The sequence below is a fragment of the Lucilia sericata genome, unplaced genomic scaffold (genome assembly GCF_015586225.1).
Source record: "Lucilia sericata isolate MDLA Ls3-8-SP2 unplaced genomic scaffold, ASM1558622v1 Contig000532F_arrow, whole genome shotgun sequence".
NCBI classification, from domain to species: domain Eukaryota; kingdom Metazoa; phylum Arthropoda; class Insecta; order Diptera; family Calliphoridae; genus Lucilia; species Lucilia sericata.
Genome location: NW_023994544.1, coordinates 129,344 through 151,770, shown reverse-complemented (window position 1 = coordinate 151,770; position 22,427 = coordinate 129,344). Strand labels below are relative to the sequence as shown.

Sequence of the window (22,427 nt, the reverse complement as noted above, 5' to 3'; positions counted from 1 at the left end):
CTAACTACTAACTAACTACCTAACTACTAACTAACTAACTAACTAACTAACTAACTAACTAACTAACTAACTACTAACTACTAACTAACTACTACTCTAACTACTAACTACTAACTACTAAACTAACTAACTAACTAACTACCTAACTAACTAACTAACTAACTAACTAACTAACTACTAACTAACTAACTAACTAACTAACTAACTAACTACTAACTAACTAACTAACTGACTAACTAACTAACTACTAACTACTACTGAATAACTAACTAACTACTAACTAACTAACTAACTAACTAACTAACTAACTAACTGACTAACTACCTAACTAACTAACTAACTAACTAACTAACTGACTAACTAATTAACTGACTAACTAATTAACTAACTAACTACTAACTAACTAACTGACTAACTAACTAACAGTTTAAGTTTTTCAAAGAAAGCTGAATATTTTTTAATAAATATTCTTTATGATTTTTTTCGGTACTTTTCTATTATACTTTTCAAGATAGTTATAGGCTAAAAAGTAGACGAAATGGTACTTTTACTCTTATTATTTCATCTAATTAAAGTTGATATGATTTAATCAGGGATCAGACAATGGTGAACTAAATGGTAATATTCCGTTTTCTAATGGTTCTTTTTATAAAGAAATATTAATAAACATATATGAACTAACTAATCTGTAGTTAATTATACTTACAGTATAGTATAATAAATATAAAATACATTCATTTAACAAAAGATAGAAATAAAACATTTAACTGAAGTAGTAAAGCGATCGGTATAAAAGTACCAAATGCACATACATACATATGTATGTATATACGTATGTTGTATGTAAGTTTATGTTAAAATAATGTTAATTGAAATTAATTGTGTTAAACAATTTCATTATTATTATTAATAATAATAAATAACTAGATAAAACAACTTAATTATATATGGAGTTATTATTATTATTTATCTTTTACTTTTTGTTATATAATTAAATATGAGTTAAATGTATTTAAAAAATTAGCATAAGCTAATAAATTAAAATGTTAGACATAAATCCTCATAGCAATTCATATGGAAATCAATTTTAAACAGAAAATTTTTAGAATATGAATAGAAAAAACAATAATTTCCCTTTAATAATGAAAACCCTTAAAAATCTATCTATCTAACAAAGTCAATGATATTTTTTGTGTTATTTTTTTAAAATGATTAAAATTTGACAAAACAAATTTATTTTGAATGTTTATTTACGGAAGTGATTTCTTTTGAAGCGTAACACTATTTTTAGCAAAGTCATAAAAAAGAGGTTATTATTGCAAATTACAAAAATTGGTCACTTATTTGAAAAAGTATTTATAAAAAAAGAACGCAAAGAAAATCTTTATTTAATAACGTAAAAATAAATAAAACGATATATAATTAAGAGGTAAGAGATTTTTATAAACGGCTGCTCAGAATTTTGTACATCCTCTACCCATAACATATAACTTATTTAAAAATATATTGATACGTTTCATCGGTTTCTCAATATTTAAATTTATCAGTACCTAGAATATGAAGTCTACGACCCATAATTCAATGAGTTACAGACATAATGACAAATTCAATATCATCATCTTCTTAAGATGTGTTTAAAAAAAACATGTCTACATGTCTAAGTGCAAATTATACAAATTTCCATTGATTTTGTAATAATTAATACTACTAATTTAATTAAAGCCAATTCATTGTTGGCTGCATCGTGTAAAAGTGAACAAATTTAATAATATAGCTAATTTTTTCTGTTTAATTTTTAAATTATAATTTAACCAACATTAGCAGACTACACACAAGCGATACTGATTGTATTTCTGCTGAGTTGTGTTGAAATCAACAACAGTATATGTAGATCAGAGATGGAAAATTTAATACTATTGCATGTTATTGCAGTATTTTTTGACAGCGAAATATATGTGTAGGAGTTCCCCCAGGACATATTAAAATATTTCAAAATAATTCATAAATATACAGTAGACATATGAATAGTCAATAGACTGGTAGATAGACAAGTATATGAATAGGAAAAAGACAAGTTTTAAAGTAGTCAATTACTAGCCAATTACACTACTGTACCTATATCTATCTATCTATCTATCTATCTATCTATCTATCTATCTATCTATCTATCTACCATCTATCTATCTATCTATCTATCTATCTATCTATCTATCTATCTATCTACTATCTATCTATCTATCTATCTATCTATCTATCTATCTATCTATCTATCTATCTATCTATCTATCTATCTATCTATCTATCTATCTATCTATCTATCTATCTATCTATCTATCTATCTATCTATCTATCTATCTATCTCTCTATCTATCTATCTATCTATCTATCTATCTATCTATCTATCTATCTATCTATCTATCTATCTATCTATCTATCTATCTATCTATCTATCTATCTATCTATCTATCTATCTATCTATCATTCTATTATCTATCGATCTAATCTATCTACTAATCTATCTATCTATCTATCTATCTATCTTAGTCTATCTATCTATCTAGCTATCTATCTATCTATCTATCTATCTAATCTATCTATCATCGATCTATCTATCTATTATCTAACTAAGACCATAGACTAGTTCATATAATAGTCAATGCACAGGTCCATAGACTTGTTAATAAACCAGTCTATAGAATAGTTTAATAGACTAGTGAATTAACTGAGTATAGAATATTCAAAGACTAGTACATAAACTATTATATAATCAAGGTCATAGAATATTCCATATATGTATTAGTTATAGGCCTGATCAATAGTTTAGTCAATAGACATCTATAGATCTATATATTAAATTTTTTATCTATAGTCATAGACTTATCAATAAATTAGACTAGTCAACCAACCAACAAGATCATATAATGGTATATAGACTACGAAATACACCTAATCAACAGATTGGTTTACAATCTTGTGTATAGACTACTTCAATAACTAGTCCATAATCTAGTCAAAAGACGAACCATAATGATTTATAGATAGATCCATAGACAAGAGAATACTTAGACTGGTCCATAAACTAGTCAAAAGACGAACCAGTATACTAATTCATATAATTTAGTTTAGTACAAGATTAGTACTAAATATTTCAAAATTTTAATTTTCCATGCCGGGAGCAGAAACAATAATAAAAACCCATACGGCAGCAACAGCACCAACAGTAGCATCTTCATTTTAATTTCTTCCGAGAATGTCAATAACATTCAACGGCTGCTGTTGATGTTTTCAGTACAACTAAATAACAATTTGTATAAATGAGAGATATAGAAGCAAAAGCATCAATCTCCATATTATCTAATAATCTTACCTTATAATAAAATTATATTTGATTGCATATATAGTATGATTACGATGATTCAATACGAAAATAACAAAATATTCTTTTAGATAATAAAAAAATCTGTACACAGAAAAAACTGAAAAACGATTTCAATTACCAAAACCTCGTTTTCAATTATTTTATTTTTTGAAGTTCAACCTATAACAAAAATTGTATATTCAATTACTACTTATAATTGATTTAGTACACAAAATTTTTATTTTTTTCTATTTTTGTTGTTGTTAAATACGTATTTGATTATACATTTTTATGAATCAAATACAAAATGAATTGAACCCTTTTAAAATTTTTGATTAATCGTTTAATTGAAAATTTTTTAAAATTAATTTTTTCTGTGTAGAATAAAGCAACTTTTCATACATTTATTCTAATTAGAAGTGACAATGTAAAACATTTGGAAAATATCTATTTTTTTCTTATTTATACTAAAAATTACAAAAGTGCAGATTACTTTTTTTGCTGCTATACATTTTATTTGTATTATCATCTTATATACATACAACACCGGCACCAACATTATTAGCATGTAAAGCGTCATTATCATTCACATTATTATCATCTTCATTATTTGCAACATCATTATTAGTATTGATTTACATTTTATAATTAACTTTTTATTAGTGTTCTTAACAATTTTCAAATCAGTTATAAATCAAACAAGCATCAACCAACTTGTACTAATTTTAAAAGGGATTTCTTTTTTGTAAATTACGCACCCGCTTTAAATAAATACGCGCTCTGAAGAGCTAACTTTAGTGAATTTAATAATATTAAATTAATTTTTCTAACAATCCTATAAAAAGGAGTATAAAGTGAGTGTTAAAGTTGTGAAAAAATTAAAACTTGCATATGAAGAAGAGTTATTGTGCATAAAATATTCTCTTGTTTAAAGTGTCTCGATTTTCATAAAAATTGTTTAAAAAAAAACAAAAAAAAACATTCCTTTAATAACATCAGTTATTCTTTTATTTAAATAGAATAATCGCTTGATAAATAATAAAACTTTTTAATTAAATCTAAATAATTTTGACTATTTTTTGCTATTCCTCCAAGAGAACTGTAACACCTTTGTGTAATATAATTTTGAATGTAATTTGTATGATTTAAATTAGTTTTCTTTTCTATTTGAAACTTTTCAAACAATTTGCTAAAAATAAAAGAATCAACAAACAAAAAAGTTTAAAAAATATACAATAAAAATAACACAACATACACAAAACCAACGACACTCAAAATCAATTTCGGTCATAATTCAATTATGTAAATGGTTTAAGGTTAAAATATTTGCAATTCAAAAAAAATATAAATATATAAATAAATTTACTCATACACACGCATACTGGAAATTGCAAAAAATAAATACATTAGATCACTCACACAAATAAAAATCTCTACAACGCATAAATTTAGAATTTTAAAATATTGAATGCAGAGGAACAAAAAATTTAATTTGTTTAAATTAATACATGAATTGTACCAAACAGACATGAGAAAATGAGAGCCGAAATCAGTTGTTTAAAAATATTAAAACTACAAATCAAAACGAAAACGATTGCGAACTAGAACGGAACTAGAACTGAACTAGAACTGAACTAGAACTGAACTAGAACTGAACTAGAACTGAACTAGAACTGAACTAGAACTGAACTAGAACTGAACTAGAACTGAACTAGAACTGAACTAGAACTGAACTAGAACTGAACTAGAACTGAACTAGACTGAACCAGAACTGAACTAGAACTGAACTAGAACTGAACTAGAACTGAACTAGAACTGAACTAGAACTGAACTAGAACTGAAACTAGAACTGAACTAGAACTGAACTAGAACTGAACTAGAACTGACTAGAACTGAACTAGAACTGAACTAGAACTGAACTAGAACTGAAACTAGAACTAACTGAACTAGAACTGAACTAGAACTGAACTAGAACTGAACTAGAACTGAACTAGAACTGAACTAGAACTGAACTAGAACTGAACTAGAACTGAACTAGAACTGAACTAGAACTGAACTAGAACTGAACTAGAACTGAACTAGAACTGAACTAGAACTGAACTAGAACTGAACTAGAACTGAACTAGAACTGAACTAGAACTGAACTAGAACTGAACTAGAACTGAACTAGAACTGAACTAGAACTGAACTAGAACTGAACTAGAACTGAACTAGAACTGAACTAGAACTGAACTAGAACTGAACTAGAACTGAACTAGAACTGAACTAGAACTGAACTAGAACTGAACTAGAACTGAACTAGAACTGAACTAGAACTGAACTAGAACTGAACTAGAACTGAACTAGAACTGAACTAGAACTGAACTAGAACTGAACTAGAAACTGAACTAGAACTGAACTAGAACTGAACTAGAACTGAACTAGAACTGAACTAGAACTGAACTAGAACTGAACTGAACTGAACTAGAACTGAACTAGAACTGAACTAGAACTGAACTAGAACTGAACTAGAACTGAACTAGAACTGAACTAGAACTGAACTAGAACTGAACTAGAACTGAACTAGAACTGAACTAGAACTGAACTAGAACTGAACTAGAATGACTAGAACTGAACTAGAACTGAACTAGAACTGAACTAGAACTGAACTAGAACTGAACTAGAACTGAACTACTGAACTGAACTACAACTGAACTACAACTGAACTACAACTGAACTACAACTGAACTAGAACTGAACTAGAACTGAACTAGAACTGAACTAGAACTGAACTAGAACTGAACTAGAACTGAACTAGAACTGAACTAGAACTGAACTAGAACTGAACTAGAACTGAACTAGAACTGAACTAGAACTGAACTAGAACTGAACTAGAACTGAACTAGAACTGAACTAGAACTGAACTAGAACTGAACTAGAACTGAACTGGAATAAAACTAGAACTGAATTATAACTATCGAACTAATAGCTCGAAAGTTGAAAAATGATTTATACAAAGTTAACATTTTCAAGATTTAAAATTTTCAAATTCAAAATTGTTCAAAATTATTTCTAGTCCATTTCGGTCCATTTTCGAAATTTATTTTCGATTACGAATAGTTTAATTTGCATGTATATCACTGTAAAAGTTACTCCTACGTATGAGAAATATTTATAATAAATGATATTACTTATACGTCGACATCAATGTTTTTAAATGCGATTACAGTCAAACCCCTTAATATAAAAACTCGGTTATTATGAACTTATTTTATAGTCCCGACAATTTGGTAAACTATTTCATAAGAAAAACATATTGTATAAAGAACTAGGTTACGACAATCACTTTAGGATTGTAAAGGAAGAATACATCATTTAGAAGTTCTATAAAAAATATTATATATTATATACTTCCAGAACTGAACTAGAACTGAACTAGAACTGAACTAGAACTGAACTAGAACTGAACTACAACTGAACTACAACTGAACTACAACTGAACTACAACTGAACTAGAACTGAACTAGAACTGAACTAGAACTGAACTAGAACTGAACTAGAACTGAACTAGAACTGAACTAGAACTGAACTAGAACTGAACTAGAACTGAACTAGAACTGAACTAGAACTGAACTAGAACTGAACTAGAACTGAACTAGAACTGAACTAGAACTGAACTAGAACTGAACTAGAACTGAACTAGAACTGAACTGGAATAAAACTAGAACTGAATTATAACTATCGAACTAATAGCTCGAAAGTTGAAAAATGATTTATACAAAGTTAACATTTTCAAGATTTAAAATTTTCAAATTCAAAATTGTTCAAAATTATTTCTAGTCCATTTCGGTCCATTTTCGAAATTTATTTTCGATTACGAATAGTTTAATTTGTATGTATATCACTGTAAAAGTTACTCCTACGTATGAGAAATATTTATAATAAATGATATTACTTATACGTCGACATCAATGTTTTTAAATGCGATTACAGTCAAACCCCTTAATATAAAAACTCGGTTATTATGAACTTATTTTATAGTCCCGACAATTTGGTAAACTATTTCATAAGAAAAACATATTGTATAAAGAACTAGGTTACGACAATCACTTTAGGATTGTAAAAGAAGAATACATCATTTAGAAGTTCTATAAAAAATATTATATATTATATACTTCCAGAACTGAACTAGAACTGAACTAGAACTGAACTAGAACTGAACTAGAACTGAGCTAGAACTGAACTAGAACTGAACTAGAACTGAACTAGAACTGAACTAGAACTGAACTACAACTGAACTACAACTGAACTACAACTGAACTACAACTGAACTAGAACTGAACTAGAACTGAACTAGAACTGAACTAGAACTGAACTAGAACTGAACTAGAACTGAACTAGAACTGAACTAGAACTGAACTGAACTAGAACTGAACTAGAACTGAACTAGAACTGAACTGGAATAAAACTAGAACTGAATTATAACTATCGAACTAATAGCTCGAAAGTTGAAAAATGATTTATACAAAGTTAACATTTTCAAGATTTAAAATTTTCAAATTCAAAATTGTTCAAAATTATTTCTAGTCCATTTCGGTCCATTTTCGAAATTTATTTTCGATTACGAATAGTTTAATTTGTATGTATATCACTGTAAAAGTTACTCCTACGTATGAGAAATATTTATAATAAATGATATAACTTATACGTCGACATCAATGTTTTTAAATGCGATTACAGTCAAACCCCTTAATATAAAAACTCGGTTATTATGAACTTATTTTATAGTCCCGACAATTTGGTAAACTATTTCATAAGAAAAACATATTGTATAAAGAACTAGGTTACGACAATCACTTTAGGATTGTAAAGGAAGAATACATCATTTAGAAGTTCTATAAAAAATATTATATATTATATACTTCCAGAACTGAACTAGAACTGAACTAGAACTGAATTAGAACTGAACTAGAACTGAACTAGAACTGAACTAGAACTGAACTAGAACTGAACTAGAACTGAACTAGAACTGAACTAGAACTGAACTAGAGCTGAACTAGAACTGAACTAGAACTGAACTAGAACTGAACTAGAACTGAACTAGAACTGAACTAGAACTGAACTAGAACTGAACTAGAACTGAACTAGAACTGAACTAGAACTGAACTAGAACTGAACTAGAACTGAACTAGAACTCAACTAGAACTGAACTAGAACTGAACTACAACTGAACTGGAATAAAACTAAAACTGAATTATAACTATCGAACTAATAGCTCGAAAGTTGAAAAATGATTTATACAAAGTTAACATTTTCAAGATTTAAAATTTTCAAATTCAAAATTGTTCAAAATTATTTCTAGTCCATTTCGGTCCATTTTCGAAATTTATTTTCGATTACGAATAGTTTAATTTGTATGTATATCACTGTAAAAGTTACTCCTACGTATGAGAAATATTTATAATAAATGATATAACTTATACGTCGACATCAATGTTTTTAAATGCGATTACAGTCAAACCCCTTAATATAAAAACTCGGTTATTATGAACTTATTTTATAGTCCCGACAATTTTTTAAACTATTTCATAAGAAAAACATATTGTATAAAGAACTAGGTTACGACAATCACTTTAGGATTGTAAAGGAAGAATACATCATTTAGAAGTTCTATAAAAAATATTATATATTATATACTTCCAACAATCATACTACTGCGATAAAAAAATACTCATCGTCATAATCACTTTTATGATGATCTTTATTATTATTAGCAAAGTCTCATTGTTATACTAGGCACAAACAAAAATTTTTTTTCTAAATAGTACATACGGCCAAAATGAAACTACAATGGAATTAAAAAAAAAACTATATACTATACATTCATTCTACATCTAAGTTTATAATCGTAAACAATCAGGCCGCTCGGTCGGTCACTCAATTTAAATGGCAGTGACACTATAAAAATTATACAAGATTAATTTAAATATCCATAATGAACCCAACAACAACGCTGATGGGCGGGCTTCTCAGTACTTCTATAGAAAATGATTTATATTTGTGTTGTAAACACGTTTGTTTATAATTTACTTAAGATTTCCCCGTACAAAAAGCCAAGATTAGATTTTAATTCTATTAAGTATTGTTTGGTTCCATCATTAAACAGACAATTGATTGGAAATAATGATAATTGCGTGAATAGAATTAGAAATAGTATTTTTAGGAAATAACTATTGGCTTGCTACTATGTAATATGTGTTGTTCATTGCAGTTTGTAAGGTCCAAAATTAAGGACTCAACAGGCAGTCGATTTCTGCACACGAAAATACTCTAAACTAGAATTTCTAACTTCTCTAACCAAAAATTTTAGTTCACTTCTCGAGAATTAAGGCGGTATCCAGAAAAACTTATTTTAAGTTTATTAACCAATATTAGCAAATTTCACGAAAATCGTATTCATAAACGTTAAATAGCTTCAAATACATTCAGTAAACTATTGACAAATATAAGAATTTGAACAGTGCTGCCAAGTTAATGTAGGTTTATTGTTTGTTTATAAATATGACAATTTTATTAATGGTTTTTAAGGCTAAAGTGTGCTTTAGCTATTGTGTGCATTAGAAAAAATAAATATGAATACAAGCGCTAAACTAAACTGAACTAGAACTGAACTAGAACTGAACTAGATCTGAACTAGAACTGAACTAGAACTGAACTAGAACTGAACTAGAACTGAACTACAACTGAACTACAACTGAACTAGAACTGAACTAGAACTGAACTAGAACTGAACTAGAACTGAACTAGAACTGAACTAGAACTGAACTAGAACTGAACTAGAACTGAACTAGAACTGAACTAGAACTGAACTAGAACTGAACTAGAACTGAACTAGAACTGAACTAGAACTGAACTAGAACTGAACTAGAACTGAACTAGAACTGAACTAGAACTGAACTAGAACTGAACTAGAACTGAACTAGAACTGAACTAGAACTAGAACTGAACTAGACTGAACTAGAACTGAACTAGAACTGAACTAGAACTGAACTAGAACTGAACTAGAACTGAACTAGAACTGAACTAGAACTGAACTAGAACTGAACTAGAACTGAACTAGAACTGAACTAGAACTGAACTAGAACTGAACTAGAACTGAACTAGAACTGAACTAGAACTGAACTAGAACTGAACTAGAACTGAACTAGAACTGAACTAGAACTGAACTAGAACTGAACTAGAACTGAACTAAAATGAACTAGAACTGAACTAGAACTGAACTAGAACTGAACTAGAACTGAACTAGAACTGAACTAGAACTGAACTAGAACTGAACTAGAACTGAACTAGAACTGAACTAGAACTGAACTAGAACTGAACTAGAACTGAACTAGAACTGAACTAGAACTGAACTAGAACTGAACTAGAACTGAACTAGAACTGAACTAGAACTGAACTAGAACTGAACTAGAACTGAACTAGAACTGAACTAGAACTGAACTAGAACTGAACTAGAACTGAACTAGAACTGAACTAGAACTGAACTAGAACTGAACTAGAACTGAACTAGAACTGAACTAGAACTGAACTAGAACTGAACTAGAACTGAACTAGAACTGAACTAGAACTGAACTGAACTAGAACTGAACTAGAACTGAACTAGAACTGAACTAGAACTGAACTAGAACTGAACTAGAACTGAACTAGAACTGAACTAGAACTGAACTAGAACTGAACTAGAACTGAACTAGAACTGAACTAGAACTGAACTAGAACTGAACTAGAACTGAACTAGAACTGAACTAGAACTGAACTAGAACTGAACTAGAACTGAACTAGAACTGAACTAGAACTGAACTAGAACTGAACTAGAACTGAACTAGAACTGAACTAGAACTGAACTAGAACTGAACTAGAACTGAACTAGAACTGAACTAGAACTGAACTAGAACTGAACTAGAACTGAACTAGAACTGAACTAGAACTGAACTAGAACTGAACTAGAACTGAACTAGAACTGAACTAGAACTGAACTAGAACTGAACTAGAACTGAACTAGAACTGAACTAGAACTGAACTAGAACTGAACTAGAACTGAACTAGAACTGAACTAGAACTGAACTAGAACTGAACTAGAACTGAACTAGAACTGAACTACTGAACTAGAACTGAACTAGAACTGAACTAGAACTGAACTAGAACTGAATTAGAACTGAACTAGAACTGAACTAGAACTGAACTAGAACTGAACTAGAACTGAACTAGAACTGAACTAGAACTGAACTAGAACTGAACTAGAACTGAACTAGAACTGAACTAGAACTGAACTAGAACTGAACTAGAACTGAACTAGAACTGAACTAGAACTGACCTAGAACTGAACTAGAACTGAACTAGAACTGAACTAGAACTGAACTAGAACTGAACTAGAACTGAAATAGAACTGAAATAGAACTGAAATAGAACTGAACTAGAACTGAGCTAGACCTGTACTAGAACTGAACGGTATATTTGAAATTTCGTAAATAAAACTTGAACTTTATACTTTTATTTATAAAATTTCTCTTCTTTGTGTGTAATGAGGTCACCTCGTTTTGAAAAGTTTAATTTTATTTTTGCAATTCAAATTTCATTAGAATTTTTTAGAACACACTTTATAAAATCATTAATCTTAAAGTTCAAATGAAATTTTTCATATTTTTTTTATCTTAATATCTCTAAACTTCAAAATGAAATTTTAACTAGCAAATGTTTAAAAAAGTTTAGAAAAATAGGTCACGTTATAAAGATCTAAATCTATATGACTTCAAAAGCATATTAATTAAAAACAGAATTATATTTTTCTAAGTTTTGAAAGCTAATTTATACTTTCATTATAAAAAACGTTTAATTGACAAACGCAAAATGATCTTACGATAAAAAAAAAAATGTAACACTCTTCTGAACATCTTCAAAAATACAAAAAATTGTGGAGACTAAATGCTCTCTCGCTCTTACTAGAATGAGAACATCATTGTCATTAATAACAATCACAGTTTTTCAATTTCAATTAAAGATGAGCGGCGATGAGTACCAAGCCTTCAAAAACTAAATATGAAATTGTCATAGTCAGTCAGTACTAAAACGGCGGTCTAGCATTAATGGTCATTTTCTGAGCTCCAACAGCTCAGATCAAATAAGTGATCATTATTTTTGAAAATTTGTTTTTTTTTCTTTCGTATAATAAATTATAAATTGTGATTAATTTGCTAGTGTTATTGTGTAGTAGTAATTGAGCTTTATGACATACTAGATGAAAATAAAAGAGAGTTATTATTATAATAAAAAAGTATATCAAAGTCATATTTGGAATAAATTGGCCTCAATTAAAAACGCGATACACAATTTAATTTGTGAATAGAATCGTTCGTTATTAACGACAATTTCGAGAGAAAACTAAATAAAATTTAAAAATTAAAGGAATATGTTAAATCATGATAATCTAACGATGAATAGTAATAACGATAATAAAAATATAAATTTAAATGATAAAATAAAATCTAGTACAAATGTTCAAAAAGTGAAAAATATATTACAAAAACGTGATCATCTACCCCGAGTGCACAATAACTCTTGCAATTATGCTCCAAATTCTATGAACATGTCATCTAATTCCTCCAATTTGAGCTGTAAAACGAGAATGGGTTCTAAACTCAAATTGGGTTTGGGTGTTAATACTCAGACAGGACGTTTGCAGTGGTGTCCTGGTTTTACTTGTTGTAAACTATTGATTATTATTCCAGTCATAATGCTGCCAATAACCTTGGTTTTGATTTTACTTATGCGTATGGATGGCATGCTGATGGCTCTGCAAATGCATCAAAAATATAGAACACAAACGAGATATGAACAAGAGCCTGTTTATCTGGAAGATTATGATAGTTCTTTGGATAATGATCCTTTTCAGGATATGATCAATGAACAGTTGCTGGTGCCTTTGGATAAAAATAAATTACGCAGTGAGGCGGAGAGGATTAAACGGTGTATATCATTTAAATTTGGTTTAAGCGAAAATATGGATATGGAAGATCGTGATATTATGAAAGATGCCAGGACCTCGTTTTTACCTCGAGATACTACCGCTATACCAAGAGAATGTTTGGAAAATTTTAATTATAATACTCACAAAAGCTATAAAGATTTTGAACTAGAAGCCTTAATGGAATCCTATGGCAGACGTAGACTAAGAAGAGATAAGTCTGATGAGAAAACGGTAGATGTACTAGACGGTGTTAATGCGGAAAATTCCCGCGAAGAATCTTCTAAATCTGAAGACGAAGAGGTTGGTTTTCTAGAAACCACTTCCAGTTTGCAAACATTTTGGAATGCCCAGGGTACTAAGGAGACCATACGTGAGGCTCAGGCTCGCACTATGAAAAAATATATGGATGAGTCTGTGGAACCCTGTGAAGATTTCTATAAGTATGTCTGTGGTAATTGGGAAAAACATCATCCCATACCCAAAGATAAAGCAGGATTTGATACGTTTGAAATGTTACGTGAAAATTTGGATGTGGTTTTAAAAGAACTTTTGGAATCCAAAACTCAGGAAACATCTCAAACGCCCACCAAAAAAATACAACTCATAGAGTTAAATACATATGAACAATTGCCCAATACTCAGGCTGATATTGTCAAGAATCTGCAAGAGGATAGCAATCAGGAATTGCAAAAAGAAAAGATCCGAGAGCACATAGTACAAAAACGTAATATTCTAGGAACGATTTTAACACGTTATCGCCGTCATAGTTTGTTTACCAATACTAAGAGAAAACGCTTTACAGGCAATCATACTGTTGAAATACATCACAGCTTCACGCACAGCCAGCAACATGACCAAACCAAAGCTCTACATAGTTCTCCTGACAATTATCCTACCGCGGAACAAGATTTATCACAAATAGATGCTCAAACAAAAGCCAGACATCTATATCAGTCGTGCACCAATAATAAGCTACTCGAAAAAAGAGGCATACAACCGTTACTTCAACTTGTAGAGAATCTGGGTGGTTGGCCGGTTTTAGATCCCAAATGGAATGCCCAGAATTTTGACTGGCTTAATTTAACGGCTCATTTAAGGCGTTACAATAACGACATACTCATTGTACAATGGGTGGGTCCAGATATAAAGAATTCCGATGAGAATATTATACAATTTGATCAAACCAATTTGGGTTTACCAACAAGGGAGTATTATTTGCAAGATGTCAATGCTAAATATTTGCATGCCTATCAACGGTTTATGTCGGAGGTTATGTATAAACTAGGGGCTCCCAAAGTAACTGCCATGAAAACTGCTGCCGATCTTATAAATTTTGAAACCCAATTGGCTTCTATAACAGCTCCTGCCGAAAAACGTCTTAATGTTACTAAACTCTATCGTAGAATGACCATAAGTGAGCTGCACAATAGAATACCGGAAATAGATTGGACACGCTATCTCACCATACTGCAGCAAAGAACGATAGAGCCCAATGAGGAAATTGTCATCTATGCCACCGATTATATGGAAGAACTAGTGAATCTACTTTCCGATACTGACTCCAAAACTATAGCCAATTATCTGCTCTGGCGTTTTGTACGTCATCGTATAAACAATGTTGACGATCGTTTCGATGATGTTAAGCAAACATTCTATCATGCTCTGTTTGGTCGTGAGGAGAGTCCTTCCCGCTGGAAGGTATGCATATCACAAGTAAACACTAATATGGGCATGGCTTTGGGTTCCATGTTTGTGCGTAAATATTTCGATGAAAATAGTAAACAAGATACTTTAAAAATGACACACGAATTGCAGCAGGCTTTTCGTGATATACTCAAAACCACCGATTGGTTAGATATCCAGACCAAACATTTAGCCGAATTAAAAGTTAATGCCATGTCTTTGAAAATTGGTTATCCAGATTTTATACTCAATTCGGAGGAACTAAATGAAAAATATGCTGGCATTGTTATAGATCCCGATAAATATTTTGAAAATACTCTTAATGTTCTCCTGCATACCACTAAAACTGAACAGAATAAATTACATGAACCGGTTAATAAGACGACTTGGCAAACGGCTCCTGCCATAGTGAATGCCTACTATAGTCGTAATAAAAATCAAATAATGTTCCCGGCCGGTATTTTACAGCCTCCCTTTTATCACCGTCATTTTCCTAGATCGTTGAATTTCGGTGGTATTGGTGTGGTAATTGGTCATGAGCTGACGCATGGTTTCGATGATAAGGGTCGTTTGTTCGATCGTAATGGCAGCATACATAAATGGTGGTCCGATACTGCTATTAAAGGTTTCGACGAGAGAGCCAGATGTATTATATCGCAATATGGAAATTATACTGTTGGAGAAGTTGGCATTGCTTTGAACGGTGAAAGTACTCAAGGTGAGTAGAATTTTGTTGAGAAACTACTTTTTTCTACATGAGAAGTTACATGGGGGTATGGTCAATTATGGACCGAACATTGTCAAATTGTACTTGTATATATTTTAAGCCAGTTATGGGCATTAAAGTTAGTAAAATGAGAATGATTTTGATCTCTAGCTCTTCCTATTTAACCTACATATAGCGTGATTCCAAGAGAGGGATTGACAGACAGATAGGTGGGCGGACATGGCTAGATCGTCTTAAAATGTAATAGTTTGTTCGAAAGTTACAACAAATCCGAGAAAATACACCTAGGCCTATATCGGGATATGACTCCTTATAAATAATATACATATTAAGTATACGCCCCAAATTTTAATTGTTTCTTCAAACCAATTTTAAGCACAAAACATAAAGCATATTTTCGCAAATTATAACTTTATAACTAATTCATAAAATAGGGCGTAATCTATATATTATTAATATTCTTTAACTTTTTCTCAAAAGTTCCACAAAGCTCTTAAGCGAATCTCAACAAAATTTTTGAATTTGTGTAGACTCTGGAGTTATGTCAACTTATATGAAATTTTTTGTTAAAAGTATTTAAACGTAGCACATATGTACATACATATACATACATATCTATAACATTTCGCTATTTCCAATTTCAGGTGAAAATATTGCCGACAATGGTGGTATACGACAAGCATTCCATGCCTATAAAAAATGGCTAAAAGAAAATCCACAGGCAGCTTTAGATGAACGTTTGCCCGGCATCAATATGACGGGTGAACAATTATTTTTCCTAAACTTTGGACAAGTATGGTGTGGTGCAATGCGACCAGAAGCTGTACGCAATAAACTGAACACAGCTATACACAGTCCGGGCAGATTTCGTGTCATAGGAACTTTATCCAACTCTATGGATTTCGCTAAACAATTTAACTGTCCACTGGGATCGCCTATGAATCCGATTCACAAATGTAGTGTATGGTAACAAAGGACGAAAAGCAAATCAACAAAAAACAATGAGCGTTAAATGTTAAAGACCTCAATTGAATAAGAATTACAAATTTATACAGTATTTTTTTCATGCATTCAAAACAACAAGAACAATATCATCATCATCAACATTATCATGAGCAACATTCTCAAGAGTTTCATTATAGAAAGAAGAAATTGTCGAATTTTATGTTCCTTTCCTCGATGTTTTGAATACAGGCACTTTTAACTAAAAGCAAAAAAACACGCAATACAGCCAATATTACTACAACTACAAGCGAACCTGAACACTGTTATCAAATGTATTTTCTGTCTTTGTTTATATTTTTAACTACGGTTCATCAGCGATACGTTTTATGAGTTTGCTTTCATCTAAATTGCCATCAATTTAAATTGTTGAATCTTTCTCATGTACCATCACACACATACACGTTCCGTAATCATCATCATCACCATCACTCCCAGGGCGACAACGGAGTATGTACCCGAATACTTTCAATGTGTCTACAAATGGTGATGTCAAAACGCTTTTATATGTAAGTACTTTTTATGTTTGTTTGTGTTGTATTACTCAAATCCAGGAATAATTTTGATTTATAGTACTTTTCATTTCCAGTTCAGTTTTAGTTCAGTTCTAATTCAGCTCTAGTTTAGCTCTAGTTCAGCTCTATTTCAGTTCTAGTTCAGTTCTAATTCAGTTCTAGTTCAGTTCTAGTTCAGTTCTAGTTCAGTTCTAGTTCAGTTCTAGTTCAGTTCTAGTTCAGTTCTAGTTCAGTTCTAGTTCAGTTCTAGTTCAGTTCTAGTTCAGTTCTAGTTCAGTTCTAGTTCAGTTCAGTTCAGTTCTAGTTCAGTTTAGTTCAGTTCAGTTCTAGTTCAGTTCTAGTTCAGTTCTAGTTCAGTTCTAGTTCAGTTCTAGTTCAGTTCTAGTTCAGTTCTAGTTCAGTTCTAGTTCAGTTCTAGTTCAGTTCTAGTTCAGTTCTAGTTCAGTTCTAGTTCAGTTCTAGTTCAGTTCTAGTTCAGTTCTAGTTCAGTTCTAGTTCAGTTCTAGTTCAGTTCTAGTTCAGTTCTAGTTCAGTTCTAGTTCAGTTCTAGTTCAGTTCTAGTTCAGTTCTAGTTCAGTTCTAGTTCAGTTCTAGTTCAGTTCTAGTTCAGTTCTAGTTCAGTTCTAGTTCAGTTCTAGTTCAGTTCTAGTTCAGTTCTAGTTCAGTTCTAGTTCAGTTCTAGTTCAGTTTTAGTTCAGTTCTAGTTCAGTTCTAGTTCAGTTCTAGTTCAGTTCTAGTTCAGTTCTAGTTCAGTTCTAGTTCAGTTCTAGTTCAGTTCTAGTTCAGTTCTAGTTCAGTTCTAGTTCAGTTCTAGTTCAGTTCTAGTTCAGTTCTAGTTCAGTTCTAGTTCAGTTCTAGTTCAGTTCTAGTTCAGTTCTAGTTTAGTTCTAGTTCAGTTCTAGTTCAGTTCTATTTCAGTTCTAGTTCAGTTCTAGTTCAGTTCTAGTTCAGTTCTAGTTCAGTTCTAGTTCAGTTCTAGTTCAGTTCTAGTTCAGTTCTAGTTCAGTTCTAGTTCAGTTCTAGTTCAGTTCTAGTTCAGTTCTAGTTCAGTTCTACTTCAGTTCTACTTCAGTTCTACTTCAGTTCTAGTTCAGTTCTAGTTCAGTTCTAGTTCAGTTCTAGTTCAGTTCTAGTTCAGTTCTAGTTCATTTCTAGTTCAGTTCTAGTTCAGTTCTAGTTCTGTTCTAGTTCAGTTCTAGTTCAGTTCTAGTTCAGTTCTAGTTCAGTTCTAGTTCAGTTCTAGTTCAGTTCTAGTTCAGTTCTACTTCAGTTCTAGTTCAGTTCTAGTTCAGTTCTAGTTCAGTTCTAGTTCAGTTCTAGTTCAGTTCTAGTTCAGTTCTAGTTCAGTTCTAGTTCAGTTCTAGTTCAGTTCTAGTTCAGTTCTAGTTCAGTTCTAGTTCAGTTCTAGTTCAGTTCTAGTTCAGTTCTAGTTCAGTTCTAGTTCAGTTCTAGTTCAGTTCTAGTTCAGTTCTAGTTCAGTTCTAGTTCAGTTCTAGTTCAGTTCTAGTTCAGTTCTAGTTCAGTTCTAGTTCAGTTCTAGTTCAGTTCTAGTTCAGTTCTAGTTCAGTTCTAGTTCAGTTCTAGTTCAGTTCTAGTTCAGTTCTAGTTCAGTTCTAGTTCAGTTCTAGTTCAGTTCTAGTTCAGTTCTAGTTCAGTTCTAGTTCAGTTCTAGTTCAGTTCTAGTTCAGTTCTAGTTCAGTTCTAGTTCAGTTCTAGTTCAGTTCTAGTTCAGTTCTAGTTCAGTTCTAGTTCAGTTCTAGTTCAGTTCTAGTTCAGTTCTAGTTCAGTTCTAGTTCAGTTCTAGTTCAGTTCTAGTTCAGTTCTAGTTCAGTTCTAGTTCAGTTCTAGTTCAGTTCTAGTTCAGTTCTAGTTCAGTTCTAGTTCAGTTCTAGTTCAGTTCTAGTTCAGTTCTAGTTCAGTTCTAGTTCTAGTTCAGTTCTAGTTCAGTTCTAGTTCAGTTCTAGTTCAGTTCTAGTTCAGTTCTAGTTCAGTTCTAGTCTAGTTCTGTCATTCTAGTTCAGTTCTAGTTCAGTTCTAGTTCAGTCTAGTTCAGTTCTAGTTCAGTTCTAGTTCAGTTCTAGTTCATCTAGTTCAGTTCTAGTTCAGTTCTAGTTCAGTTCTAGTTCAGTTCTAGTTCAGTTCTAGTTCAGTTGTAGTTCAGTTCTAGTTCAGTCTAGTACAGTTCTAGTTCAGTTCTAGTTCAGTTCTAGTTCAGTTCTAGTTCAGGTCTAGTTCAGTTCTAGTTCAGTTCTAGTGCAGTTCTAGTTCAGTCTAGTTCAGTTCTAGTTCAGTTCTAGTTAGTTCTCTAGTTCAGTTCTAGTTCAGTTCTATTTCAGTTCTAGTTCAGTTCTAGTTCAGTTCTAGTTAGTTCTAGTTCAGTTTCTAATTTCAGTTCTAGTTCAGTTCTAGTTCAGTTCTACGCTCAGTTCTGGTTCAGTTCTAGTTCAGTTCTAGTTCAGTTTTAGTTCAGTTTTAGTTCAGTTTTAGTTCAGTTCTAGTTCAGTTATACATAGATCATGAAATGTTTATTCCAAAATAAGCCACGGTTTGTGGAAAATCAACTCTCTATTCCTAGAAGTCTAACGAAATTTGTGAAAGTATTATTTCTATGCATGTAATGGTACTATGTATTTTGTGTACTAATGGTACAATTTGTTTCAATTGTGGTATCCCTAAAGAGATCAAGTGTAGTTTTTATTATTGTTTTCAATTCAATTAGTATTTGTTTTTGTATATTATATATTATTACTTCGTTCAATTCAATTGCGTTAGTATTTCATTTAAACATTCATTTTTTTCTCTCTATCTGGCTTTCAGTTAATGTGTCGAGTGGTGCGTGCTGTCACTTGTTATTGGTTTTATGACTTTAATATTTAAAAAATATTGAGGGTACTCACATGTTCATTAAATTAAACTCCAAATAGCAACTTTATTATGATGTTATGACAGACATATGTACATAAGTAACATTCGAATATTTAGCATATCTAACCAGATCTGGAAAAATATGTATACATTTTTTTTATTAGAAAAGCGAATATTTTTAATCTGATCAACAATTTTATGAGCTACCCTAATATTTTTTTTGAATGGAGTTATGTTGCAATTCTTTTATGTAATCTTTCATTTTTGTTTTTGTAGCGTATTATTATTGTTGTCGTAATAAAGGGTTGTGTTTATGATGTAAATTTAAGTTTATTTGTTTTGTATAAACATGTCAACTCTAGTGGCAATTTGTAAAACATTTTCATAAAGAAATAACAATAAATTAATTACAAAATATGTTACTCTACTTTCCCACATTTCCACATTAATATACATAATTTTGGAATGAGGAATTTTAAAGTCAAAATAGAAGCCAATAATATTATAATCTTTAGAGCTTCAGGAACTCTTCGCTCCGGGCTCTGTATTACTTTATAACTTCAAAAGTAATTCTCTATTCCGTTTTCTAGTTCAGTTCTAGTTCAGTTCTAGTTCAGTTCTAGTTCAGTTCTAGTTCAGTTCTAGTTCAGTTCTAGTTCAGTTCTAGTTCAGTTCTAGTTCAGTTCTAGTTCAATTCTAGTTCAGTTCTAGTTCAGTTCTAGTTCAGTTCTAGCTCAGTTCTAGTTCAGTTCTAGTTCAGTTCTAGTTCAGTTCTAGTTCAGTTCTAGTTCAGTTCTAGTTCAGTTCTAGTTCAATTCTAGTTCAGTTCTAGTTCAGTTCTAGTTCAGTTCTAGTTCGGTTCTAGTTCAGTTCTAGTTCAGTTCTAGTTCAGTTCTAGTTCAGTTCTAGTTCAGTTCTAGTTCAGTTCTAGTTCAGTTCTAGTTCAGTTCTAGTTCAGTTCTAGTTCAGTTCTAGTTCAGTTCTAGTTCAGTTCTAGTTCAGTTCTAGTTCAGTTCTAGTTCAGTTCTAGTTCAGTTCTAGTTCGGTTCTAGTTCAATTCTAGTTCATTCTAGTTCAGTTCTAGTTCAGTTCTAGTTCAGTTCAAGTTCTAGTTCAGTTCAAGTTCTAGTTCAGTTCAAGTTCTAGTTCAGTTCAAGTTCTAGTTCAGTTCTAGTTCAGTTCTAGTTCAGTTCTAGTTCAGTTCTAGTTCAGTTCTAGTTCAGTTCTAGTTCAGTTCTAGTTCAGTTCTAGTTCAGTTCTAGTTCAGTTCTAGTTCAGTTCTAGTTCAGTTCTAGTTCAGTTCTAGTTCAGTTCTAGTTCAGTTCTAGTTCAGTTCTAGTTCAGTTCTAGTTCAGTTCTAGTTCAGTTCTAGTTCAGTTCTAGTTCAGTTCTAGTTCAGTTCTAGTTCAGTTCTAGTTCAGTTCTAGTTCAGTTCTAGTTCAGTTCTAGTTCAGTTCTAGTTCAGTTCTAGTTCAGTTCTAGTTCAGTTCTAGTTCAGTTCTAGTTCAGTTCTAGTTCAGTTCTAGTTCAGTTCTAGTCAGTTCTAGTTCAGTTCTAGTTCAGTTCTAGTTCAGTTCTAGTAGTTCTAGTTCAGTTCTAGTTCAGTTCTAGTTCTAGTTCAGTTCTAGTTCAGTTCTAGTTCAGTTCTAGTTCTAGTTCAGTTCTAGTTCAGTTCTAGTTCAGTTCTAGTTCAGTTCTAGTTCTAGTTCAGTTCTAGTTCTAGTTCAGTTCTAGTTCAGTTCTAGTTCAGTTCTAGTTCAGTTTAGGGTTTCAACAAATATTTATGTTTTTACAATGTATCTAGTATCCGCTGTTTATGTTGCTTATTTGAAATTTCATATTAAAAATTATAATCTTTTTAAGAAAACAATATTTTTGATTTTTTTAGCACAACCATCTTTAAACTTAGAAAACAACCGAGAAAAACCTACATTATCGAACTATTTTTAGAACAAAATAATTTTAATTCCTAAAAAACCAACAAACTAATCCAAGATTCCAGTGCCACAAACGAACAATAATTTAAGATTTTATTAAAAAAACAAAAAGCAAATAAATTTTGTAACTATATTTCTTAGTCTAACAAATGCATATTTTATATATTGAATTAATTTTTTAAGTTAGTTAATAATTATTGTGATAATTTTAAAATAATAAAATAAAAATTTAATAAAAATGTACTTTATTAAATATATATAAAAAACGGAAATTAGGAAAAAGCTTTTAAATACATATAATGAAAAAACTTGGAATTTATGAAAAGTTTTAATTTTCCAT

General features: G+C 31.0%; 1 protein-coding gene across 4 annotated transcripts; it reads left to right on the top strand.

The window, feature by feature from the left end:
• Nucleotides 1–1,253: 1,253 nt before the first annotated feature.
• On the top strand, nucleotides 1,254–22,336 carry LOC119605919 (neprilysin-4). Of its 4 annotated transcripts, none has more exons than XM_037959271.1 (4): nucleotides 1,254–1,429; nucleotides 13,120–15,759; nucleotides 16,413–17,279; nucleotides 22,039–22,334. In XM_037959271.1, the coding sequence occupies exons 2-3, from the start codon at nucleotides 13,125–13,127 to the stop codon at nucleotides 16,736–16,738; spliced, it is 2,961 nt and encodes a 986-aa protein (XP_037815199.1). In that variant the 5' UTR covers nucleotides 1,254–1,429; nucleotides 13,120–13,124; the 3' UTR covers nucleotides 16,739–17,279; nucleotides 22,039–22,334. The 4 variants fall into 4 exon arrangements, with proteins under 4 accessions (XP_037815199.1, XP_037815198.1, XP_037815196.1 ...); XM_037959270.1 differs by lacking the exon at nucleotides 1,254–1,429 and adding an exon at nucleotides 4,068–4,212 and having other exon boundaries at nucleotides 22,039–22,318; XM_037959268.1 differs by lacking the exon at nucleotides 1,254–1,429 and having other exon boundaries at nucleotides 12,452–15,759; nucleotides 22,039–22,336.
• Nucleotides 22,337–22,427: the final 91 nt, after the last annotated feature.